General features: G+C 45.8%; 1 protein-coding gene across 1 annotated transcript in view; it reads left to right on the top strand.

Annotated features, from left to right (window-relative positions):
* Positions 1-27056, top strand: part of LRRK2 (leucine rich repeat kinase 2) — a 2398611-nt gene that overhangs the window by 1193059 nt on the left and 1178496 nt on the right. Inside the window, exon 30 of the mRNA XM_069629211.1 lies at positions 11674-11801. Within this exon, the coding sequence (XP_069485312.1) occupies positions 11674-11801 (128 nt within the window). The remainder of the gene's footprint in view (positions 1-11673; positions 11802-27056) is intronic.

The raw sequence follows: 27056 nt of genomic DNA, 5'->3' as shown, positions 1-27056 counted from the left end.
GGCTACGGCCACCTCGATGCAGGCGGCATACTCTACCATCCCTCCTGATAGGGATGACAAACGCTTCGATGGTTGGGCATGCAAGGTTTTTTCTGCGGGGAGTATGGCGCTAAAATCAGCCTACTCCACTTGTGCCTTAGCAAGATTTTCACACACTCTGTGGAACTGTTTCTCTTGCGGCTGAGCATATTCCCGAGGGGGAAGAATGGGATGGGTTCCTTGCTCTCGTGTAAGATGGCAAGGAGGCCATGTGTGAATCCCTTCAGTCGGGTTGAGACACGGCCGACAGTGTTAGCCGGTCCATGGCTGCAAGCACCGTTATACGCAGATTTGCGTGGTTGTGGAAGTCAGGGTTTTGCTCCGGATGTACAAGCCTGTCTTTTGTACATGCCCTTTGATGGTGCCCATTTGTTTGGCAGCAAGGCTGACGAGAGCCTTGAAAGGGTGCAGACCTCAAAAGCTGCGGCAAAATCTTTAAGCGCAACTGTGCATCAACCTCCACCTTTTAGTCCTAGGGGACAGCATTGGAGGGGAGGCTCTTTTCGTTACTACTCCTCCTTTGGTAGAATGAGAGGAGCCGCCAGTCAAAGGGGGTCAGTGAAAAAGTACCCGTAGTGGTCGGGGAAATGGAGGTGCCAAAGCCTCTCACGCAGCTGCCTCTTTGCCTTCAGGCGCTACCACAGCTGCTCCAAAACAATCATGAAGCCATGTCCCATGGTTCGCCATCTCGAAGAATTGCGAGCCGTTACTTCGGATGCGTGGGTTCTGGAAACAGTAGTCCACGGCTACTGCCTTCCCTTTCCAAAGCGGCCTCACGACAATCCACCAGGGAATCTCTCTTTGAAGCTTCAGGAACCCCTGCTAGAGAAAGGTGCTATAGAACTGATGCCTGTATTGGAGAGGAACAAGGGATTGAGACCCATCCTGGACTTGCGTTGGTTGAACAAACTTCTCAGGAAGGACAAGTTCAAGATGGTTACTCTTTCTCAAGTCCTCCAGGCCCTTCAACTTCAGGATTGGTTGGTGTCTTTGGAGCTACAGGATGCTTACTTTAATGTGCTGATTCATCCTAAGCACAGAAAGTACCTGAGGTTGGGGCTGGCGACTCGCGCTAATGGTGGTGGTGGTGGCAGCGTATCTCAGGCGAGGTGGGATTCACGTCTACCCCTACCTGGACGACTGGCTGATCCATGCGCATTCTCCCGAGCAACCATTGAATCACCTAATTCTTACCTACGGCTCCCTCCACAGGCTGGGATTCTCCCTCAATTTCAAGAAGTCACATCTGATACCTTTCCAACAGCTCCAGTACATCGGGTTGTGTTGGACATGTCCTTGGGGAAGTGCTCCCCTCTCAAGGTAAGGGCTCATCACATTGTGCTGATGGTGGACACGTTTCAACATGCCTAGAGTCTCCCATCTTTTCGAATTCTTATGGTTGCTCTGCCTCATGGCATCCTGCATTTTTCTGGTGCCATAGGCCAGGCTGAGGATGAGATCCCTGCAATGGGTCCACAAGATGCAGTGGTCGCAGTTGTCAGGCAAGATGTCGGATCCCGTTCAGATTCCAATCTCGGTCTCCCAGGATCTTCTGTGGTGGGCGAGCGAAGGGAACCTGATGAAGGGGGAGCGGTTTCGGCAACCATAGCCAGAGGTAACTGTAGTGACGGATTCTTCCCTCACAGGATGGGGTGCTCATGCCGACAACTGGACCGCCAGCGGTCGTTGGTCTCCGTCGGAGTCCAAACTCCACATCAACCTGTTAGAGCTGAGGGCCATCAGGGAAGCCCTGAAGGCTTTTCTGCAGTCTGTGTCGGAGAATTGTCCTGATCTTGACGGACAACACAGTGGCCATGCATTACTTCAACAAAAAAGGGGGTAGGGTCACTCCCGTTGTGCAGAGAGGCAATGCAGCTCTGGTTCTCAGCAATCCAGCAAGGAATATCACTCTTGGTAGTTCATCTGGCCGGAGACGAGAATTCTCTCACGAGTGGGAGTTGGCTCAGGAAGTCCTTCTGGAGATCTTCTCCCTTTGGGGAACCCCGCAAGTGGATCTCTTCACCACCAGTGCCAACCACAAGTGCGAGAGATTTTGCTCAAGGGAATTTCCTCTGAGAGGAGCCTTAGGAGATGTATTCGTAGTGGATTGGTCATTCCCACTGCTGTACGTGTTTCCTCCAGTCCCCGTCATTCCTCAAGTGTTAAGGAGGTTACAGAGGTTTGGATCCCACATGATCCTCATTTCTCCAGATTGGGCCAGGAGAGCGTGGTACCCGGACCTTCTAGAAATGTCCATCTGCCCTCCATGTCGTCTTCCCTACCGAGAGGATCTGCTCTCGTGAGAGAGGGATCAGGTTCTCCATCCAGAGGTCAGGACTCTCAACCTTCACGCTTGGTATCTGAAAGGTTGAGGTATAAGGATTGGGACCTCCCAGATGATGTGATGGAGGTGTTGCTTTCTGCCAGAAGGCCAGCAACAAAATCCCTGTACCGTTGTCATTGATCTAAGTTTTGCGACTGGTGCAGAGGACAAACTGTTGATCCTTTTCAGTGTTCCATTCCTATGGTTTTGTCTTTCTTGCTTTCTTTGGCCCACAGGGGCCTTCAAGTGGGTACCATTAAAGGTTACCTGGCGGCGCTGTCTATATGTAAGCGTTCATCTGAAGAATGTTCTTACTTTAAGATTACTTTGATTTCTCAATTTCTTAAAGGACCGACTGTGTTCCCGCCGTCCCCTTTCCAGGTGCCAGTTTGGGATTTGAATTTGGTTTTGAAATTTCTAATTGGTGCTCCATTTGAACCTTTGCACTCTTGTCCTTTGAGATTGTTGTCCTTCAAGACAGTGTTCTTAGTTGTGGTTACTTCCGCTCGCAGAGTGATTGAATTGCAGGCACTTTCATCTAAGCCGCCCTTTACTGTGTTCCACAGTACTGAGTACTGAGGGTACGTCCTTCCTTTCTACCTAAGGTAGTTTCTGAATTTCATTTAAGCCAGAAAGTGTTTCTTCTTTCTTTCTATCCTCCTCCTCATCCTGGTGAGGAAGAGGATCGGCTCCATAGATTGGACCCTAGGAGAGCTCTGAGCTTCTATATTTCTAGGATGTCCAGGGTCAAAGTGGACGATCAACTCTTTGTGGGGTATGCTGGTCACAGTTTGGGCCAGGCAGTGACAAAACAGACCTTGTCCAGGTGGATTATCGTCACCATTTCTGAATGTTACCGTTTGGCAGGAAAGTACCCTCCAAAAGTGTTGCATGCTCATTCCACTAGGGGGTGGGACCAAGCCTGATTTGCATATGGTTTTTCCCCTTTTGTAATGGCTTGGCAGGCGAAGAACGATGGTCTGGAGGGTTGCCCAGAGCAATGCCAGAGGTCAAGATTTATTCTAAACCTTCCAGCCATCAACTCTTTTGTTTTGCTATTGTCACCCCGAGTGGGAAGGGTATGCCCAGACGTGGGTCCCTTGCCTGCTGGGCCTAGAGACCCAAGCTACTCCTCACTGATGACGCCCAACAAGGCGGAAACATGTCTGGGGATGCTTGTGGTCTCGTGCAAAAGGGATGTGACCTAGCAGTTCGGGCTGGACTACCCCTTTGGTGGTGGGACCAAGCCTGATTTGCATATGGTTTTTCCCCTTTTGTAATGGCTTGGCAGGCGAAGAACGATGGTCTGGAGGGTTGCCCAGAGCAATGCCAGAGGTCAAGATTTATTCTAAACCTTCCAGCCATCAACTCTTTTGTTTTGCTATTGTCACCCCGAGTGGGAAGGGTATGCCCAGACGTGGGTCCCTTGCCTGCTGGGCCTAGAGACCCAAGCTACTCCTCACTGATGACGCCCAACAAGGCTGAAACATGTCTGGGGATGCTTGTGGTCTCGTGCAAAAGGGATGTGACCTAGCAGTTCGGGCTGGACTACCCCTTTGGGGGTGGGACCAAGCCTGATTTGCATATGGTTTTTCCCCTTTTGTAATGGCTTGGCAGGCGAAGAACGATGGTCTGGAGGGTTGCCCAGAGCAATGCCAGAGGTCAAGATTTATTCTAAACCTTCCAGCCATCAACTCTTTTGTTTTGCTATTGTCACCCCGAGTGGGAAGGGTATGCCCAGACGTGGGTCCCTTGCCTGCTGGGCCTAGAGACCCAAGCTACTCCTCACTGATGACGCCCAACAAGGCTGAAACATGTCTGGGGATGCTTGTGGTCTCGTGCAAAAGGGATGTGACCTAGCAGTTCGGGCTGGACTACCCCTTTGGGGGTGGGACCAAGCCTGATTTGCATATGGTTTTTCCCCTTTTGTAATGGCTTGGCAGGCGAAGAACGATGGTCTGGAGGGTTGCCCAGAGCAATGCCAGAGGTCAAGATTTATTCTAAACCTTCCAGCCATCAACTCTTTTGTTTTGCTATTGTCACCCCGAGTGGGAAGGGTATGCCCAGACGTGGGTCCCTTGCCTGCTGGGCCTAGAGACCCAAGCTACTCCTCACTGATGACGCCCAACAAGGCTGAAACATGTCTGGGGATGCTTGTGGTCTCGTGCAAAAGGGATGTGACCTAGCAGTTCGGGCTGGACTACCCCTTTGGGGGTGGGACCAAGCCTGATTTGCATATGGTTTTTCCCCTTTTGTAATGGCTTGGCAGGCGAAGAACGATGGTCTGGAGGGTTGCCCAGAGCAATGCCAGAGGTCAAGATTTATTCTAAACCTTCCAGCCATCAACTCTTTTGTTTTGCTATTGTCACCCCGAGTGGGAAGGGTATGCCCAGACGTGGGTCCCTTGCCTGCTGGGCCTAGAGACCCAAGCTACTCCTCACTGATGACGCCCAACAAGGCTGAAACATGTCTGGGGATGCTTGTGGTCTCGTGCAAAAGGGATGTGACCTAGCAGTTCGGGCTGGACTACCCCTTTGGGGGTGGGACCAAGCCTGATTTGCATATGGTTTTTCCCCTTTTGTAATGGCTTGGCAGGCGAAGAACGATGGTCTGGAGGGTTGCCCAGAGCAATGCCAGAGGTCAAGATTTATTCTAAACCTTCCAGCCATCAACTCTTTTGTTTTGCTATTGTCACCCCGAGTGGGAAGGGTATGCCCAGACGTGGGTCCCTTGCCTGCTGGGCCTAGAGACCCAAGCTACTCCTCACTGATGACGCCCAACAAGGCTGAAACATGTCTGGGGATGCTTGTGGTCTCGTGCAAAAGGGATGTGACCTAGCAGTTCGGGCTGGACTACCCCTTTGGGGGTGGGACCAAGCCTGATTTGCATATGGTTTTTCCCCTTTTGTAATGGCTTGGCAGGCGAAGAACGATGGTCTGGAGGGTTGCCCAGAGCAATGCCAGAGGTCAAGATTTATTCTAAACCTTCCAGCCATCAACTCTTTTGTTTTGCTATTGTCACCCCGAGTGGGAAGGGTATGCCCAGACGTGGGTCCCTTGCCTGCTGGGCCTAGAGACCCAAGCTACTCCTCACTGATGACGCCCAACAAGGCTGAAACATGTCTGGGGATGCTTGTGGTCTCGTGCAAAAGGGATGTGACCTAGCAGTTCGGGCTGGACTACCCCTTTGGGGGTGGGACCAAGCCTGATTTGCATATGGTTTTTCCCCTTTTGTAATGGCTTGGCAGGCGAAGAACGATGGTCTGGAGGGTTGCCCAGAGCAATGCCAGAGGTCAAGATTTATTCTAAACCTTCCAGCCATCAACTCTTTTGTTTTGCTCATTCCACTAGGGGCATGGCTACTTCCACAGCCCTACAGCGGGGAGTTCCTATAAGGAATATTTGTGATGCAGCCACATGGGCTTCTATCCACATCTTTGTAAAACATTACTCCCTGGATACTCTCCATGGTCAAGATATGACCTTTGGTAAGGCGGTTCTTTATTCTGCCATCTGATTGGGTACTCTAAATTCTTTTCCCTCCTCCATTTTCTGGTACTGCTTTGGGAGTCTGTCAAAGATGTGGAATATGTTGGAGGACACAATCCATTCAAAGAACAAGCTACTTAGCAAACGGGTAAAGTTTTTTCGATTGGATGTTCCTCCAACGTATTCCACATGGCCCTCCCAGCCTGCCCCTCTGGAGAATTTCCTGTGCGATTGCAGCTTCCTTTTCTGCAAGGCTATGTGCAGTCATGCAGGCATTGGATATATGCAGGTCACACGTTATGGAAGGAAAAACATAAACTGAGGCTTTGGGCGCTGTGCGTCCTATGTATAAAATCCGGTGAAGTCGCCCTCCACGGAGGCCTTTGGGGAACATCGACCCGATGCCATCGACGCAAGACGCCCTCTGCCGAAAAAGTTTCTGAAGTACACAGCTGTGGACATTACATGTCAAAGATATGGAATACATTGGAGGAACATCCAATCGAAAGAACATTAGCAGTTTGGTAAGTAACTTGTTCTTTGAAAATACTTGAGGATACTAAACAATACTCCCTCCTTCACAACCACAGTTGCCATTAACTGGGTAAATACTTACATTCCCTGGTCTGCTGGTGCTGCTCGGCTGCCGACTTCTCCAGAAGGTTCCCAGTTCCCCGTCCTGGTCTGCCTGGAATCGTCAATGAATTTGGGCAGGATGATTTCTAAGGGGCTACTGCCGGCCTTTTCATGGGCACGCGCTTTCCCATCTTTTCGAAATATGCGAGGGTCCTGCAGCTTCTTAGGTTTGGCGGCAGAGGAGAAGACCTGGTGCCGGGCTGGCGCTGCCAACCATCCTCTCTGCTACCAACATTTTGGAGACAGACCCTTCGGTATGCCCGAGGGACACTGGAAGTCCGTGGACTTGGAGGGCCCAACTCCTCCCCCCGGACACACGGAAGACTTGGTCAGCGGCAAGTTCAAACTATGGTTCAATACAGGAAAAACCAACAGGGATCAGCACAGGAACAAAAATATTCAAGCACATCTCGCTCTTCCTCGGCTCGCAGGCCAGTTTTACTTCCAAATGGTGTCAGCATTTCGTCACAGCTTGGGCCCCCTCTCATGTCAAACTATTGGTCCAAGTGATTGGGTATTGAGTATTCTATTACCTATATAGGACACTATAGATGTTATTCTAATGGCCCTGCCATGTCAGGTGGCTGGCCTGTTCCATCCCCAAGTCGCTAACTAAAATATTGTTGCAGTATTGTGGAGTTGTCATTGGTTCTTGCCTGTTGCTGCCCAACCCTAGGGTACTAAACTGTGATTGGCTAGATCTGACATCCCCAGGCCTGGGATTCACAAAGATTCTCAGCTCACTGTGTAACTCTTCAATGTAATAAGAAAGAGTATGTGTCTGTATTGTAACTTGTGTAAACCACCTTTGCTTATGCGAGTGCTCTCCTGAATGGTGCAATTATATATTCTTGCATACCTGTTGCCGTCTGTGTCTGGCAGCCTGGGACCGGCCCTCCTTTCCCACCGCAGATCGCTGTCCATTGTCTGCTTCAGCCGTGTCACATGTTCAGAGACCACGAGCTGTGCAGCTCTGAATTATGAGTAATTATTTGTATTTTCTCCAGCTGATCCCTTTGTCGTCTGGGGATTGGAATGTCATCCTCATCTCTTGACCTTGGCTGTGGGTCCCGTCTCACACATCTTGTCCAGCCTGAATCGGCTCAGCTCGTCTCTTGCTCAGAGGCCTGATGCCTGCTGTAATTTTCCTAAACCTTATAATGTGGTTTCTACAGTGTCCATGCTATACTACATTTCCATAGGTTAGTCACACTTGGCTCTGTCAGGTGCCTTAGGTGCTCCTGTAGTTCCATCGGGTTATTTTCATGTAAGCAACTGCAAGCTCTGGTCAGGATCTCTTGCGCTTTGCGATTTTCACATTGCTGCGTTTGGCTAACGGCAAAAATAATAAAAGCAATGACACTATGTATATGTATTGGTCCTCTAACTATAGAACTGTACGCTAATGTTATTTATTTCAGTGCTTGTTTATGTCCCGAAGTACAGTTGGCACGTGTGCTTCATGTCTAACACTGCTATGTCATGGTGTCTCGAATGATGTCAGCAACATGGGTCCTTACTGTTTAGTCCAAGCTGTCCATACAGGTATCTCTGATCATAGCCTGTGGCTCTTCCTCCACACATGGATAGATCTGTATGTCCCTTGGTTGGTATGGCTGGCTGAGGGGATACCTCTCGACGCACTTGTCAATCATGGGTCGATTGGGATTTCATCCAGAATATAATGGGTGATTGCAGTGTTTCCTGGCCTTCTTCCTTGTCATGAATTTAGTAGGAGGTGGCAGGCTTCCCCATCCCTCTTCACAGTACTCTTTGAACTCCCTCTCTTCACACCTACTTCCTCGTACCATCACCATGCTTGAATGCGGCTGATGCAAAACAGTGCCAGATTTTAATTTCAACTCCTTCACAAATCTATCCACACCTAGGCACCACCATATCTACCCTTCTCTATCAAACTCTACAAGCCTTCTTGTAATCTGCTCTCTGCCTCCTCGACTACCCTTGTTGCACATCACCCTCCGCTTGCTTCCTCTCGCCTCCACTCTTTCTCTCTTCTTGCTCCACTTGCATGGAATTCTTTTCCCCTAGACATCCGAGATACAGTCCACAAAGATTTGTTCAAAACCAAACTGAAACCCTACCATGCCTCCGAGTTACACCATTAACTTACCTATCATATGCCTTCAAGCTTACATTTTCCCACACCTGCCTCTGTCCCTCACTTGCTATGCCTCCACTCTACTACTTCATCTATCATGGTCACATCCTGTCCATACCGCATACCTTCACTTAAAAATGTCTAATGTTGGTTGTCCTTTATGTAGTCCACCTATGATTTGTCCCCGGTGACTGGTCAATTTACTCCTGTTCCTAATGTCACTCGAATTCACCCCATTGTAAGAATGTTGTTGCTTCCCGTCAAATCTGATTTCTTATCTTTTGTACATTCTTTTGTGATCAAGAGCATTGTTCCTCCTGTATATAAATAATATAAATAAATAATTAAAAAAAATATATGATAAATGACTAATCTAGCAGCGATACATTTGCAAGGGACCAGTATTAGGGGATTCAACCCCAGGTCTGAGGCTCAAAACCGATGGGGATATGACCAGCACTTCTCAAAGAACTGCACATTGCATGACATTTTCCTTGGCCTTGACCCAAAATCAATACACAAGATGTGATCTATTTGATAATCTGATGACCTTGAAAGCTTGAGATGTGGTTTGTAATCCTTAAAAGCTACATGTGTGAATTTACCAGTCTGGTGCTAGCTGGCTGTTGTCAGGGACATTAAACTCTGGCCATGCTACACCAATAGTTCACTGTCAAATTTTACCACAATTTGGTGTGCCCTAGTAAGGCACTGCTTCTCTGTGATTTGCTATGCCATTTTTGAACCTATACCAATATTGCTAGATAACAAATAAATACATTTCCTGGTATTGTTGAGCTGAATAAATGATTGGTTTAACAAGATTTCAGCTGCACTTTAGGAAAGGAAACGTGAACATTTCAGATGAGTATTACCCCATGTTCGCCCTGAAGAAGCTCTTATTACTGAAACCGGTGTTGGCACAATAAATAACTTTCCTACATATGGCTATAAGACATAATAGCTGATGCCTAATATCTGTACATTGTGAGAAACCTGAGGGTGTTCTCCCACCTGTTTCCCCGGGATCCTCTTAGTCAGGTGGCCATGGAAGGGTCATTGCTTCTGGATACTGACCCTGGGGTTGGTGGACAAGTGAGGGTGGATCACCAGAGTGGAGGGACACAGGAGATTGGGGGGGGGGAGAATAATCAAAGGTGAGACATGGTATTCCCAGTTTTCCAATTGTATAACCCACTGTCCCACTGCCAAGCACACCACATCTCTCCTCTCCCCATTTCCTCTCTGAAACCAATTCCTCTGCTTTCATGGGAGGTTTGCAATTCCATTCCATCTCCCCTCCCCATTTCTGACTAAACTGTGAAGAAGAGGCAACTAAGAATAGTGAGTATTACCTGCTGGAAACACCTTAATAAACGGAGGGAAGACTGCCACCAACTAGCCTAGTTCTCCTACTAATAGAGTCTGGTAGGGTCAGGCACTTACCAATGACTATTCACACCTGACTCCACTTGACTCTTTTTAAGGCTAAAGGACAGGCAAGTCTTGCTAAGTGGAAGATTGAAGTAACTGCAAGGCAGTTTTGAATTGAACTGTGAAACATTGTAGTGAAGCTAAAAGTACGGTTCAGGAGAGCTCATTGCTGAGATACCTAATACAATGGAAGGGTGTGAGAACGTTGAAGTGGTCAGGTGGCAAGTAGGTTAACGGCACTGTGTAGAAAGTCTTCAAGAAATCTCCAATACCATTGTAAAAGCAATTGCGTGTGTGTGTGCGACAGTGTTATCCGGTGCGAGCAAAAGAAGAGGAAAAGAAGGCAGCTTATTATTGTCATATGTAACCGTGTAAGACGCCGAGAAGCAATGCGGTCAAAAGCAATTGACAATAAGCACAAGAACTCTGTAAAACCCAAAGAAAGTAAAAAGGAAAGCATTCAAACACACACACAGCAAGATGACGCTTAAGCCAGAGGGATAAATCAGAAGGGGATGGCGAGCCCGTGGAAAACAAGGAAGCATTGTGTAACCTCTAGTTCAGGAATCCAGTTAAATGGAAAAAGGAAAGCGAACCAGGAGAGGGCAACCAGAGGCCCTAGACTCGGGTGGTGCGACTTGTAGTGGGTGGACTGAGCGGTTCAGCAATAGCACCCAGATCACGAGAGCCAAAAGAAGTTCATAAGTAGGTATTGTGTTTTGAGTTTAAAGAACTTATGAATATCTGTGAGAGGAGAGCCAAGTGGTCCCGCCAGGCGTAATGAATTTTGGGTGTTGTAGAAAGGCTCTGATACACCAATACACCAACCTGTTGTGAACTGTGAAAGTCTTGTGAACTGTTAATAAGTAGTAGACTTCCTGAGGAGAGGTCACACAGAGTAATTGTTAGCTAAAGGAACTTTGAACTTGTGCGACCAGAACTGTTTGAACTTTGTAAAAAGAACTTTATACAGTTCCTTTGAAAGCAGAGGAACGCATGCTGAATCCCAAGTGGCTGAAGACTTGGGAAAGGGAGCTGTGGACCAGCTCTAATACTATCCTGGCCATTACTTTTAAGCACCCTTTTTATTTTGTCCAATCCCATGAAAATCATTGTATTAGAGAGTTTTAGGGCAAGCATAGGTTTAACACAGACACTTTTGTTTTGATCAACGTGAATGACTTTGGACTTATATTTTTGTTGATGGTCGAGACTACTCACATTGTAGACGTAAAGCAAGTTCGGCATTCTCCAAAACCCTTTCTTTATAAAAAATTAAGGTTTTCATAAACATGAATTATTGTCTTTTTCTCTCATGATACCATTCCTGACTCACAACTTTGACAGGAAGATGTTCCTTGATCAAGGATTAAAGGTGCATAAACTAAGAGTTACTTTACACACATACTATAGTGTAAGATCTGAAACCCAACTCTGAAAGAGTAAATGTGCTTGCTTGGCCCAGTCTAATTAGAAATTCAGTGGCCATGTGCAGGTGGAGATATCACCCGTTTCATTTGTTTTCCTTTGGTCTACTTGGTCTTGTAAATGTTTTGTAGAATTCCAGAAAACTGCCTTTTGGTAGTCAACATTATATTTTAACTGAAATGTCAACCTTTTATATTGTCCAGGACAAGAAGAGTTCTACAGCACCCATCCCCACTTCATGACACAGCGGGCATTGTACCTTGTTGTCTATGATGTCAGCAAAGGAACTGCAGAAGTGGACCTGATTAAGCCATGGCTCTTTAATATCAAGGTAGGCAGTTATGAATATAGCATGTTTTTTACAACCAAAGTGAAAACGAGCCAGAAGCCTTTGTGTGCATTTTTTCTGTGATCATCTTCATGTTCTAGACCTAATTTTAAGGTAATTGTATCCATTGTGCTGGGGTTATTTTAATTAAATTCAAACAACTCAGATAGGTTTTAAACAAATGTCTTCATTGTTGGAACCTTGTTAAAGTATTTGTCGGGATCTATATTCAGATGAAAGCTTACTTATATCATGGGTTTCTTCAATTCAGACTTTGGGAGGGGTCAGAAATAACACTCTTGACACAATAGTGATATATTTGTGATCATAAACCTTTTATTATATGAAGAAGGGTTGGAAAAATGCCTCTATGTCCCTAAAACTAAGAGGGGTTCCCCTGCCTCTAAGAAAACTAATGAAACTGTTGGAATGTCCAAGTTATCAAGTCTGTCCCTGTTGTCTCAAAAATCCTATTTCTGACCCGAACACTAATAACATAAACTGTGCAAGGATGGTTTCGTCCTGTAGAATAATTTTTCATTTTAGCTCCAAGCACCAGAAACATTCCCAGTCTTTTGGGCAAAAAGTGAGAGTTATAGAGATGTTCAAAACTGTAAGATTCCAATGTTAGGGTCTTGGACCTTTCCCCTAGGATCCTTCTTCTAGTGTTTCTCTCTTTATACGGTGCCTCATGCCTATCCTTGCTTGCACAAATGTCAATAGGCAGTTCACAAGAATATCCTCCTTGTGCTTCTCCTATAAACCTTATTGACTTGGCACATTCCATTTTAAGTATAGGATTTGTTGCATTGTGTTTTCTTCTCCTATTTTGGGTGCGGGTCCCAGACTCCCAATATAACTGCTCAGTAAACTCTCCTGCAAAGCAGTTATCCTTTCACAAAATGTCTTATTTGGGTGCGTGTCCCAGACTTGCAACATTTAGTTAGACTTGGTATGCTCTCCTGCCAAGCCTTCATCCTCTCATGGACTGTCCCTCTTTGGGTGCAAGTTCCAGGCTCGTAATGTTCAGTTAATTGGTTTACTCTCCTGCCAAGTAACTGTTCCAAAATTTGCTATCTTGCTTTGGGTGTGTGTCCCAGGTTCGAAATATTCAATTCAGTTTCGTCTCAGATTCACATATGGGTGAGAGTCCCAGACTTGCAAAATTCGGATTGGCTTTTGTCTTTGGACTTTTTAAATGCGTGCAGGTCCTAGACTTGCCCTTGGTTCCCACTGTCCCAGAACCCCTTTCTGTGGCCTACGACTTCACCCCTTCATTCTGCAGGACCTCCTGTACTACTTCCAAGTGGAAGGTACCAGCGGCTTCTCTGGAGGATCCAGTCACGTTCCGGGCTTTGTTGAAGCTGGCAGCAGCTTACCGGATGTCTGCTTGTTCCCGGCGGTGCATCCTCTCTGCTGGGCGCTTTGCCAGAGCTCGGGAGGCCTGGATGTTCCAGAAGGCAATGACGCAAGCCAGAGGCATTGTTAGGTGGCCTGAGAGGGATATAGACCCGAGTCCTTTGGTTGTAGCCCTGGATAGAAGCTCATGGGCTACAACCAAAAGGCTAGCTAGCCCACGAGTCCCGACATTCCAAACATTAGCATAGCACCGGATCATTTCCAGACCTCGTAACACTCCTGACGCAAGCAATTCTGTCTTCTGGGACCTTGCTCAAGTTCTCGTCTCCCTCCGTTCTCGGCTTCCCTCCAGCTGGCTCTCATCCTGCTATGCATGGCTTGGCTTGCCAATTTCCTCAGTGGAGGATTGTCTCCCTCTTGCATGCCAGCTGTCCGATATTTAAACTCCTGCATTGGGTAAAGGAATTGCTTTGGGCCAATCACGTTCATTGGAAACTAGAATGCTCATCCTGCTTTTCGGCAATGATCCTTAGACTCCTGATCATCTTTTATCAGAACATGTCATAAAGTCAGATATTGGTTTGGTCAAAGGAAGGGAGGGGAGGATTGAACATTGGGTAGTGGTTAAGGGATACTACTGTGGAGGCATACCACGTTCTCTGAAGATAGTCGTCTCTAATCCCATAAGGGTTTCCTCCCCCAGGGGGACTATTGTACTGTGGATACAGCGCCCTGGCCCCATGGGAAAGGTCTCCCCCTGTGGAAGAAGGGACGACGTCCTCATATTCTTCACACCAACTGTCTATACATGAATGCTTTCTTTGAATTGTTTACCAAGTCCGTGAACAACTCTTACTTTCTGTGGCCAAGTGATACCAATTGTCATGAATCGACGCTACTGCCCCCTCTGGACGTCCTGGTCGGTTCAACAACGAACCAGGATAACATCTCATACCTCCAATTATTTCAGAAAGAGGATCTGCGCTCTAGTTCCGGGGAAACACAACAATGCTAGATAAGCGCCCCGCCCCTGCGGTACGGCGCGTGTCAATGCTTTCAGTTCCGAACTTCCGGTTGCTGTTCCTAGCGTTCGCTCTCCCGGAATCCCTATCTGGCGATTCCTTCTGTGATCCTCCCTGGATTGTTTCCCTACACGACTGCTCTGTATGCTACAGCGGATCCTCCTTCCTGGACTTCTTGCTTTGCGGTCCTCGCGGATCGCACCACCTTTCTTTCCTGGGTATTCTGCTTCCGTGGTTCCTCCGGACCGCTTCCATTGCTTCCTGGGCTCACTGTTACGCGCTCCTGTGCTGACTACTTCCTTCTCCTCCTCTCCCTGGGAAAGGAATGTCGACACAGTGAACTCAAAGAACTACGCCGGCAAAGTGGTGTCGGAAGAAGGTCGTCCTTACCTTCACGATTCCCACACTTCCAGGAAACGCAGGCAGACGGAGCCGACAAAAAAGAAACTACCCAAGCACTCACAGGTGAGCCCATCAACAGGTCGAGACAGCCTAAACAAGGAAAGGAGTGATAATTGTGACACCAATAACAACAAGGCAATTACCTTTTCTCAATGTCTGTCTTTTATCATTTTATAAAAACCGTTTCTTGCATATCCTTGGGCTTCTCCTTGTATTTTCAGGATGACAGAGTCTCAAAACACTGCTCTTCCACCTTTTTGCTTCTTTCTCGATTGCGCAGTTTCCTGTTTTATTTCTGAAGGTCTTTCCAAGTCACTATAACTCAGCTTCATGTACCTTTGTTTCTCAGCACTCTGCACTTCTCCTTATAAACTTCACTGAACCCCTTTCATTTTCTGGGTGTTTTTCACTCTTCTGATTGCACAATTCAGGCTTTTGATGCTTTCTAAAACTCCCAAGTCCTACTTTAACATTATAGGCATCATCACACTTCTTAGCATCCCACTTGAGATCTAGTGTGCAAGTCTTCTCAGTATCACTCTCAGGCACTAGACCCTTTTCAAAACTTACGAATCTTGGATGCAAACTGATGAGGTCAATTTTTGTCTCAATTTCAATAGGGTAATGTAAAGTGGTCTTATATAGTGCCCTTCTCTTCTGCCATTTTTGTTAGCCTCACTGCACTTGGCTTTGTAAGAAAAGAGTGAGGGGTCCCATTGGAATTATGGGAGAGGCAGCTGTGAAACCTGTGGTGTTGATGAGAACTCATTGGACGTACCCAGGACCCCAGTGAGGTTCTTTTTCTATGGATTTGGGGAAAACACATGGGAGAATGTCACCCGAAATTGAGAGCCCCAGATCTGATGGGATACAGAGTTTAGGGCCACTGATGTGGTGGAGTGTGCTAGGGCTAAGGAGGAGCACTTAGTAATAGCCTAATTAGTGTTGGTGTGCGGCTAGGCCTGCAACGATCATGTGTGATTTGTGTGTACTACATAAAGTAGTAGGAAATCTGAGACGTACATTAGTCGTCAGGATAGGGGCATACAACTTAAGGCCAAATAACCTGGTGTCCTACTTGCACACATATCTATTCCCTCTTGTAGACAGGCCCAATGTCACATTCTCACTTTGCCACTGTCCCCGTCTCCCTCTCCCTTTTTGTCTCTGATGCATTGTTATACATTGTTACCCATGTGCAACAAGGACCTGAGAATTTGCAAACGAGGGAAGTGGCAGCCTGGAGGCTCCCATAAGCTATATGCTAAGGGTTTTGGGAGGCAAGACACTTTGGTGCATAGCAGGTGTTGCTTGAAATATGAGGACTCCATGCACCCATTTTACCGTACTTCATATGTTGGCTGGCATGCTGAGAGCAGCCTCAAACCTCACTCTAACCTGCTCAGGTGCTATGCTCACCGACCAGCTCGACCCTGTCAGAGTAATGCGAGTCAGGGCAGCGAATGGCATTTTTCAGGCAGTTGAGGCAGGAGCCAGAATCCCTTCTCCTTTCACATAGCGGTCTACCCCAGTTTCTCCCTTAAACCTCAAGCTCCTTGCACACAGTGTCCAACTGCTGCAATCCCCTACTTGTCTGGTGTTTAAGCAGATACATCACTTTGGTTTCAGATTGGTTCCTTATACATTATTATAATTGCATTGCATGGCAGAAGGGTTCAAGGCTGCCCGGTCAATGTTCCAATAGGTTGAAGCAGGGAAGACTTTGTTGTTACCCAGGACAGGTCAAAGTCCCCAAACTCACATGCTGGACACCCCAACCCCGCCTCCACATCTACCTTGAATTAACTGTCCCAAACATACTGTGGTGTCTGTGTAACTCCACAGGAGATACCTTTTAATCAATTCATGCATGCAGACTGCATGTGTAGATCTTCACAATTGGTTGTTTCATTGTGATAAATTACTAGAAAGACTAAATATGGACTTCAATAAAAATACAATTTGTTGGCATCGGATTGGGTGAATACCGGAGATCAGATTTCGAACTACCAATTGTTTCTTAATTTGTCGTTTGAAGAAAAATATCTTGACCAAATTCCCAAATATTTGGTCAGATTCCCCAATACAAGATGAAGAATCAATTTTACGAGATTACGTTTTCACTTGTTAACTTGTCTCAAAACCAGGAAGTCTTGGGTGCTAGACTTATTATACCCAGGAAATGTTGATTGTGTATGTTTTCGCAACAGTTGAATATAACAGAGACACTAGAACATCTTTTTATCGAATGCCCTGCAGAGAATTTGACATTTTGCTCAATTTACATACACCATTTCTCCTCTCTCCTCTTCTTGTTAGTGGAACCATATTTTAAATGGAAACCAAACATTGCAATCATTGCTGCTATAAACAATTTATCAAACATTCTCGGGATGCCTTTAGGTTTTTTAACTTCCTTTTAAAAGTAATTGTTTACTTATTGAATTACTATGAATCTAACTTTTTCTGTTTGTATTTTACTTATTTTGGAAGATATGTAAATTTACTGTTGTACTATTAATTTTATTAAGGTTTTTTATTTTGTTAAACCAAATCCCAATTTAAAAAATAAAATGTGTACATGAAACCATTAGAAAACAAACACAGGAAACCTAGAAATTGCAAATGTGTTTTTTGCACCCACAAGATAACTCCTCACATAAGTTGATAGCAGGTTTATGAGGGTATTATTGGATACTGTGGAGCTGGTTTTGGGATGCAATACAGGAATTTGCATATTTGCGGGTGGTGCTTACATATACCACTTTTATTATTGGGCCATTGGCAGCAACATTTGGTATATGATGGTATTATTCGGGCATTTAAGTCTGCTCTTTGCATAAAATGATAGCAGCTGAACATTCTATAACTTATATATGCTTATGCACAATGCGTATGATGGCATTATTGGGGCGTGTTGGATCTCACCATATTGTGACTATACCAGGCAAATAATTGCATGCTTTATGCATTTGGGCTGAACCTGGCTTAGGACAGTGAAAACCTAGTGGCTTTGCCAACGTTTTCTTTTTTTTTTTACTTTGAAATGTCAATTCCGGTGGATATACCATGAATCATTTTCACCAGCCAGTACAGAGTGAGGGTAGTCGGCCCAATTTCCCCCACCCCCCAATCCAAGGCTTATAGAGTTTGTTGGTTAAAAATACAAATATCCTCTCTCCTCCCCCTTCGCAAAATACTCATTCTTCTTCCGTTTTGTTCAGCTTTTTTACCAGTGGCCAAATCCTTCCAGAATCACTCTAAACATATTTCTCTGTATTCCACCTTTGTGGCACGTGGGCTCCCCAAAGTTCTCTGGCTTTCTGGTAGGGTTATTTTTTCTCATTTCAATTAATAAACGTAGGTCTTCTGTCCGCTTGGGTATTACAGGTTTCCGTTAACTAGTTGGCTCTGCTAGCCATACTACAGAGCATTCATACTCATTTTAATCTGTTCCACATAGGACGTATGCCAGTACCAGGTTCAGTTCTCATTTATTTGTCGGCTTTCCCAGCCTTGGCATTAACGATACGTTACCCTTTCACTCCTTTTTACATAACGCGTGTGCCCGTTCCTCTCTATTTGGCTCTTAAACTGTTGGTGGGTTCCCAAGCCTTAATATTCACTGTTTGTCTCTTTCACTCTGTTTTATCTGGGACGTGTATATGTTCTATTCTTTCAGACTCTGGTACCTCTGTCAGTTTTATCAGTCTTGGAAACCAAAGTTCGTACTTCTCACTGGTGTCCTTGTGTTGTGACAGTTTGCTTCCAGATTGGTACCTGTCTCAGCAAAGGCACTTGTTGCATGGACCTCGGGGATGCAGGCTTCTTTTCTTCCCCTGGACTCAGTGTCCGAACCAGGCACCAGATCCTCCACTGTTCTCCAAGGGTCACGTCACCAGGCAGACAGTTTTCTTTCAGTCTCCATTCCTCTCCTGACCAGAGTCTCTTGCTCGGTTACAGCACTCGCCTCACTGCCTCCAGCTAGCAGATCTCACTTCTCCACACCACTGCTGGCTCCACGGCTTGGCGTAGCACGGCCCCTCTAGTACTTCATCTCTACAGAGGCCTATCTGTGCGTAGCAGTGACTCTCCTCCCTCCATTGGAGTCGCTCTCCCATTCACAGTCTGCTCTGCTCTTAAGCACAAAAGTAGAACAACAAGAATTGGATCCATCTTCTTTGGTTATGGCATTCAGACCATGTTCAGAATTACCTGAAGCCAATAGAGTGGAAGAAGGGTTTTTGTTGGTTATAGTCATAACAGGAGATATCAAAGTCTTTCCAACACCCATATAGGCAGAAGGTGTGTTTTTGACTGTGTTGTGGAGGACGGAGTCGGCCAAGGGGTGGCATTTTTTTAAATGTTTTATTTTAAAAATAAAGAAAATGTATTACCTCTCCCTATGTCTAAAAGGGTTATCCCTGCCTAAACAAATATAATTCGGGAGCTCGTCATCCGGAGGTTTGTCCAAATGAAAATTGCCTATCCTCTATCCAAAACCTACTCTAACCTACCACTACTCTACAGAATGGTTCAGCATCCAAATGAAAATAGAGCCAGAACAATGGCAGCCTGCTCCTGGGAAACTTGCCTAGTCTTTATCTTTTTCCCATCAATTTTTTGAGCTAATTTCTGATTCAACATGGAGAGTATGGTCAGGAGAATGACTCACTTCTCATGACCCACATTGCATTGCCTTGAGGGCTACCTTGGGTTATTCTTTGACAAAAGTCCATAAGTCTCTTCACTTCTTCCCAAGGGCTTCTGAAGGCTTGCTTTACAGTTCCAGCAATTCTTCCTGGTCTTAAAACGTTATGAAGATTATCTGCGAATAGCTCCTGTTGTCTAGGATCCAATTTAATCTCACTTGGACTATAACTGTGATGAGAGATTCCTCCCGATGCACTCTTGTTTCTTAGAGCTTTGAATAGCACCATTGTGACAAGGAAAATCACTAACGAGATTCCTTTGACTCTTGGTTCTCTGGATATCACTACTGTGATGAGGGAGATTATTCCCAACACAACTTCCATTCTCTGTATCTTCTTGGTAATTACTGCCACAAGCGAGATTACTCCCAAATGAGCCTACACTCTCTATTCCCCCTGTATCCCACCCAGGCTACCTGCAGTTCCTGTTACCTTGTTTGAGTTGGGAATGTGTATCTGGTTCTTCCTGGGGTCGCGAGTGGTTTGCTGTTCATTTGTCGCTTCCTTCTGGTTCGCATGCATGGCTCCATGGAGGCTTTGGGCTGGCGGGCTCGAAGCCGTTGTTGGACCGAGCGGCCCATCTACCAGAGGTCACGCCACCACCTCGACTTTCCTAGAACTGGATTGAGTCGCCTCCCTACCAGCTCATGGTTCTGTGTTGCTTCTACTCTTCAACGTCCTCTCTTCCGAGGACCAGCTTCTCTACACAGCTGACAAGTTCCCAGGTTCAAACTTCGTGGACTTTGCTGGCTCCTTGTCGGCTTATCCCGAGATTCTTTTTCTTCAGTCCTTTCTCAGTTTTTATCTCTCCTAGCTGAGCCCACTCCTCAGTAGTGTCCTATTATTTTGGTTGCTTCCATTATGTACTCTGCATGCCTCCTCCTGGCCACCTCTTTCCACTAGTCTTACCATCATGGCATTGAACAAAAATATCATATAAAAAAGACCGAATGCACAATTACAGTACACTCGGCCTGGTTAAAAAGACTGAATCCCAAAATACCAAGCATGGGGAATAGCGGTTGCAGGGGTGTCCCCCAGCCTCCTAGTTCGGTATTATGGGCTTCGGGGTTCAAGGCGTTGTCCCCGCATTCATTAAATGCATGGCGGGGGACAAAAAACCTCCCAAGAGATTGAGTCACAAAATGTGAACAAGTGGGGTTCTGATTTTTTATTCGATCTTTTGGGTCTTGATATTACAACATACATCTTACCATCATTTGTGTTCTTCCTCGCCTCAGTGGTGCAAAGTCTCAAGGAAGGAAGTGTATGTTATAGTAACCCACAGTAGTGCTGTCAGTTGCACTCTCTGCTGACCTTAGGGTTTTTATGAGTCCCAGGGTCAGGGGCGTAAGTGTTACTTCACAGAATGGGTGTCCTTATCCTCAGGAGAGGGGAGTCTTTCCCTGCAAGGTCCTGCTTTCCGCCATGCCTAGGGGGACTTTTGGGTAACGGCCTCACCTCCCTAGCCTCACAGGGAAGGGCTCTCCTCTGGGGAGAAGTAACGAGAACCTGTGAATCATCACAACTGGGAGTTCCTTCTCAGAATGTGTCCTTGTCCTCACAAGGGGAGTCCCTCCCAGTGAGATCCCACTTGCCCAGACCCTTAGTGGGGGTCTTGCTTAGCAGACTCGCCTGTGAAAAGAAATGGTACGACTATAAAGATGTTTAATATGAATTAACATGCACCAATTGAATGATGAACCACTAAGTTGTTTTTGGGAATTGCAAAAGAACCCAGCAAATGCTTTTGCCTTATGCTGTGCCTCATTTTGTACAACAAGGTTTTCGCTGTACCATTTCTTTTCACATTTGTTAGAGTAGGGGTAGCACTCTACTAGCTGGGAGCACCTTGAAAATACACTTTAGAACTATAGGAATTGATCATATTCTAATAAGAAACTATATAACACAGAGTGCGCCTCCACACACTCCTTATCTATTAGCAGACTCACCTCCCTAGCCTCAAAGAGGGTGGCTCTCCTCTGGGGAGTAGGAATGAATTGCCAGATTCATCAAACACCTCTGATTGATCCATAATCTCAGGGGCTAGTGCGTGTGAGAAACCGTTGCTTGGGCGGCAAGTGTAAACATGTTACACATGCTGATGCATTGCATGCATAGCCATCATCGAAGCCAATGTTTATACGTTGCCAAGCAACCTCTTGGTGAAAACAGAGCACGATGCAGCTTTCTGTGGCGTGTGTGCTAACGCAACCTAGTCCCAGCCTTTTGCATATTTGCGTATTGAATGCCTACATGTTGCTAGGATACCCATGGAAATAAAAACTATGTTGAACAAACACAGCAACAAAAACAAACAATTCAAAACATTAACAAGCTTGCCTACAAACAAGGAAAGAGGGAAAGGTTAACCAGAGAAGTGACCAAAGCGTTAATGGCAGCTGCGAAATGGCACCACCTGCACTATTCTTGGTGGAACGATGCCCACCTCCAATATCATGACACAGATGGAAGACCATGTTTGACACACATTTGGTAGCAATTGGCTGCAGGGAAAAGTTCTACAATTAGGAAAAGAAGTGCAATTATTACATAAATCAGGCCCAGAGGGACAAAGTATATTTGATGGTGTACCTGATCTGGATGATGGAATAGCGGGAGATGTTGATGAATACAGTAAAACGCTTAACTGAAATGCAAAATCACTTTGAACCCAAGAGGAACATTACATTTGAAAGACATACATTTTTCCAGAGATGTCAAGATCTGAATGAACCAGTGGAAAACTATGTTGCAGTGCTAAGGACACTCGGTCATTCATGCGAGTTTGGGAAACTAACCATCTCACTAATAAGGGACCAATTAGTAAGATGCACCAATAATCCTAAAATACAAGAAAGTATTTTAGCAAAAGACATGTATGTAATGTAGTGTGAGGAGAGGAGAAGCTCTGGGGCATTCGCAGGACAAGGTTTACCGGAGCCCTTACCCAAGACGCTGGGAGAAGTGGCGACCGCAGAAACAAGAAAGAGCCGAAGGAACCAAGAGCAGACTTCACCATAGCAGGAGCTACTGTTCACTGGAGAGAAACCAAGCACTCCCGAGGAGACCGGTGAGTCCCATGAGATGGGAAAGGGACACTGGGGCATATTGGAGGCAGCCTGTGTGAAGAAATAGCAAAAAGTGGAAAAGCCTTAACCTAGCATGAAGAGCAACCAGGTTAACATGGGCAAAGCCATATACTGATAAGCTAAAGATATGTTTTATTTGTATCGTGCCCATACACCTGTGTTTCAGAGTGCGACGAGGCAAGAGGGGGGGACAAGGGAGGACAAAACAGCGATTTTACTAGGCCCAGTGATCTTGTGAACGTGCAAGTGCAGGGGAGAGGAAAGGGGGAAGGTGCAAAGGGCAGGGGAGGAGTGGAAAGTGCTGAACACGTGTTAGAACAGGTAGCGTGGCCAGCAGATGTTAAGTGCGAGCATAAGGTGTAGTCAACGGGTGTCTGATAAGTGCTGGAAGGGGACTGTAGGGCAGCAGACACAGGCCCAAGTCCAAGGGATGCCAGGAGGCAGTGCAGGTGTGTGGCTGGGAGGGCAGGGATCTGGGCCCAAAATCAGACGGTAACCAGGTGCCAGGTGCCAAAGCAGACAGATTAGCAGGGGAGAGGAAGAGCAAAGGCAGAAGCAAAGAGGAAGGTCTTTAGGTACTTCCGCAACCGAAGATGGTTCTTGGAGAGGCCGGGAGGCTGTTCCAGAGGGAGGACCCAGCCGAGGAAAGGGATCTACCCCCAACTTGTTAGCGACTGACCCTGAGGGAGTTGGAGGTGAAGGAGCGAAGAGCTAGAGTAGGAAGGTATTCATGGAGGGAGAGTTGAAGGTGTTGTCGACCCAGGCCCCAGAAAGCCTTGTGGATAATGCAGAGGGTCTTGTTAATCCTTGCAGCCAATGGCAGCCAATGAAGAGATTTCGGGTCTGGAGAGATACAATCCTAGGGCTTGAGGCCAAGGACAAGTCTCGCAGTCCTGTTCTGGATGAGCTGCAGAGAGTGGTTGCAGGCAGATTTAGAAAGAGAGAGAGAGAACCAGAGCTCTGGAGACAGTGAGCTTCTGGGGGAAGGAGAGGAAAGGAATAATACCTCTGAGGAGGTGCAGTTGGTAGTTAGACTTTTTTGAGACGTCAGATGTGTGTGGAGAAAAGGAAGGCGTGGAGTTGAAGATGCCCCCAGAGGTTCAGCAAAGTAAAGTAAAAGTGCAAAGTAAAGGTGCAATTGACATTTCACGTATAAAAAGGCACTTTTGAATACTGAACGGAATGAAAGTAAGCATTTTGAATATTGATTGGAATGAAAGCAATTATGTGTGAAGCTTTGAGAAACTTTGAGAAAACGCGCATTGGCCAGGGCCATATGTGCTATATCAAGAAGTTGTGTGTTTTAGTAAAGAATACGTATTGGCAAGAGCCACAAGAATCTGGGAAAGTGTAACATTTGATTAGTGAAAAACTTGCGTGTTGTGAGAGAAATAAGTATTGGCCAGAGACACAAGAGAATGGGAAAGTGTACCATTTGCATAGTGGCCAGCAAGTAAAAGTAAAGCATCAAGAGGATGTGAAATGAGCCTCACCTAAATCCCGCTGTGAAGCTGAAACCGTGACAACGTGCAAGTGAAGGAGAAAGCAGTTTGGTGTATCGGTTGCATGACCTTTAATCCGTGGACTGTGTGGTCCAACAACTGTGCCTAGACCGAGGACAGCCATCAAAGGGAAGCCAATGGTAATACCTGCAGCATAGCTTGTGGGTGAATCTGCAGGAATCTCAGTGTAAACTGGAACTGAGGATTTGCACTTTGTAAACTTTGTGAAATTGTTGCAAGACTTGAAGCCTTGAGGAAGGGAAACCCTTTGTGTCTTGTGAACGTTCTTGAATCGTGGGGAAGGGAGATCCTTTCCAACCCAGAGCTGGAAGCAACTTGGAGCTATTATTTGAACACTTTTGATTTTGAAGCTGACATACCTACACATTGTATACCAATAGAAGTGAGGGCAAGTGTAGATTTTGACAGACAGATTTTTATTTTGGACATCCAGACATAGACTATCTTTAGGTTACTTTAGGTGGGGAAATCACACCTTTGTTTGGGGCAAGTTAGGCCTTTTTCCTTCCCTCTTTTGATAAAATAAAAGTACAAAGAGAAAACTTGAATTCAGTTGTCTGTGTCTGCTTCATGATGCCTTCACAGTAGCCATTGAATTGGCATTTAGTATTAAACAGACTGCCACATACATTAAACTTGATGAAGCAGAAGCCTCAACAACATGTGCCATTACGTATAAGGAAAATAAAACCACAGAAATTAGCAAAAGAATAAAATGATTTAGATGTGGAAGTTTCAGACACATGGCTAATAGACAATGTTGTCTTGCAACAAATGTATTGTTTGAGATGTAAATGCAAAGGGCACTGTGCTCTGATGTGTAGAGAAAATGAGTCAAAATACTGCACAAAGAACCATAAAAGCCATCAAAATGGATAATGCAGAGCAGCGCAAACACATTTTTGAGATGGCAATAGGAGGGGAAAAGGGTACCGTAGACACATTTGTTGTTCATGGGGAAAAAGTATTGTCATGAAGGTGGATAGCGCTTTACCCTTGGCAATCATCTCAAAGGCAACCTTCATGAATACATGAAGCCGAAATATGGAAGTGCTATTGTCCCCAGACATTGAAGCGTTAGCATATGGTGAAGTAAAGATTGACTTAGTAGCGCGACGAGCAAGGAATGAGATGTGGACACAGGGGATTCATAGTTTTGGCCACAAACCTTCATTAAAATATAAGGGGGTTGGGAAATGCCTCTACCCTACTCAGAGGTGTTTCTCTACCTAAAACAAAACTAAGGGTCTGTCCAATGTCAAGATGTCCAAAGCAAACGGTCCTGTGTCCAAATAACTATTCTGGCCCTCACATTCTAAAAATCAACTCTAAGGTGAAAAGGGAACATTTCTTTGGACTTGAGTAGTGCACACATGTGCAAAAAGGAAATGTGTAACCCCACAAAAAAGCCCCAGAAGGTTCCTTGTTCCAGAGGGTGGTTCCCTTGCCCCGGATTTCTCTTCACTCTTTTTTATACTTTTAAGAATATCAGTTCCTTAGGTTTCTCTTGATCAACAACACAGTTGGTATACAAAACAACTTGGCCGTTTGTCTGTATCTTGGTAGGTGTACTCTCCTGCCATGTTTTCTCTCCTCTTTGATATGTTTTAACTCAGCCTTTTACTGGTCCTGCTGTATCCTTATTAGGACTTCCTTAGGTGATGGATTTTACACACTGTTCAACTTGACCTTGCCTGGTGTTCTTACATGAATACTTTTGCAGCTTGCATCTGCCTGGTATTCTCTCCTGCCAGGGCTTTCCTCATATGTGTATTGTGCACACTTAGACTTAATAGTCTCTTATATTATTCTGTTCTGTCTTGGCTCTGTCTGGTATACTATCCTGCCAGAGCTTTCCCTATAGATATACGGCATACACTGACAAAATTGACAGTCTGTTATCTTTCCTTGGTTCTATCTCTTCAAATAATATTCACTTGATCGCTCTCATATACATCATTCTATGTTATTTGCTTTCGGTAGGGTTGCCAGTATGCCCTGGTGTCCTCGCGTTCTTTGGGTGGACTCACCGGCTCTTGCTTGTGTGTATAGGTTCTCCTGTGGCTGTTTGGTTTTCCGTTCCCACTCACTATCTCTGCTTTGTAGCATCGGTGCCTCTTGCGGCTCTTTTGTTTGTTCAGCGTCTCTCCAGGCTCTGGTGGCATGGAGGCTGCCTTTCGGTGCCTGCAAACGCTCTGAAGCTTCTAGTCTGCTTCTAGCATCCTTGCATAGTACGCCCGCTGCAGTCACCTCCCTTGGCTCCACAGACCTCGCACCTATCCCGCAGTCCCTCGGTCAACACCGAGAGGACTAGAGTTCTCCAGGCAGCGTCTCTCTCTCAGCTGGTCCACCGGTTTAAATCTCCCTGCAGCTTGCCTTTTTCTGAAACAACTAGAATGCACCTTGTGCTCTTGGCCTCCATTGATCTTCATTACTCAGCTCATCGTCTTCATTCCAGTATTTTCGTATTTAGGAAAAAGTCACTTCTTGATGACTTCGATGAAAAGTCTGAAAAAATATTTTCAGTACTTATTAAAGGCGAGTTAGGTTTTCAAGACTTGTGTACTGTGAAGGGATCATGAGGTAATACACAGACAACAGATTTAACTTTCTAAATAACAGCTTTATTTTGATTAAAGGTCAGGATGGAGTAAGGCCTAACTTGTCCTATGCTAAGGTGGTATTTCCCTACCTAAAGAAAAAACTAAGGATAGTTTGGGTCAGTAAGTACAAGTCAAAAGTCTGTCTGTGTCCAAACCCTATGCTTACCCTCACAACTAAATATATACAATGTGAAGGCATGTCAGCGGCAAAAGAAATAGTGTTCAAAAGTAAAGTTCCAAGATTCTTCCAGCTCTTCGGTTATACTGGGCTTCCCCTTCCCCAAGTTCATAACCGTTCCAAAAAGGTCTCAGAGTACCCTTCCCCAAGAGTTCAACACAGTTGCTTTCAACTTCCAAAAGTAAAAATCAGTTCCTCTTCTGGCTTTCCAAAGGGGGCCAATTCAACTCCTTGGTCAATCAGGCTCTTCAATGGTTCAGATAGGTTGCTCTGTTTCTGCATTTGCCATTCAGTTTAGCAGCTGTTTCAACATACTGGCTTCTTCACATTTGCTTTCCTTGGCTCTTTCCAAGTAGAGGTCACT

This window comes from Ambystoma mexicanum, chromosome 12 (assembly GCF_040938575.1).
Source record: "Ambystoma mexicanum isolate Mex_15411 chromosome 12, UKY_AmexF1_1, whole genome shotgun sequence".
NCBI classification, from domain to species: domain Eukaryota; kingdom Metazoa; phylum Chordata; class Amphibia; order Caudata; family Ambystomatidae; genus Ambystoma; species Ambystoma mexicanum.
Note: the sequence above shows the minus strand (reverse complement) of the source record. Positions and strands in the feature narration are given on the sequence as shown.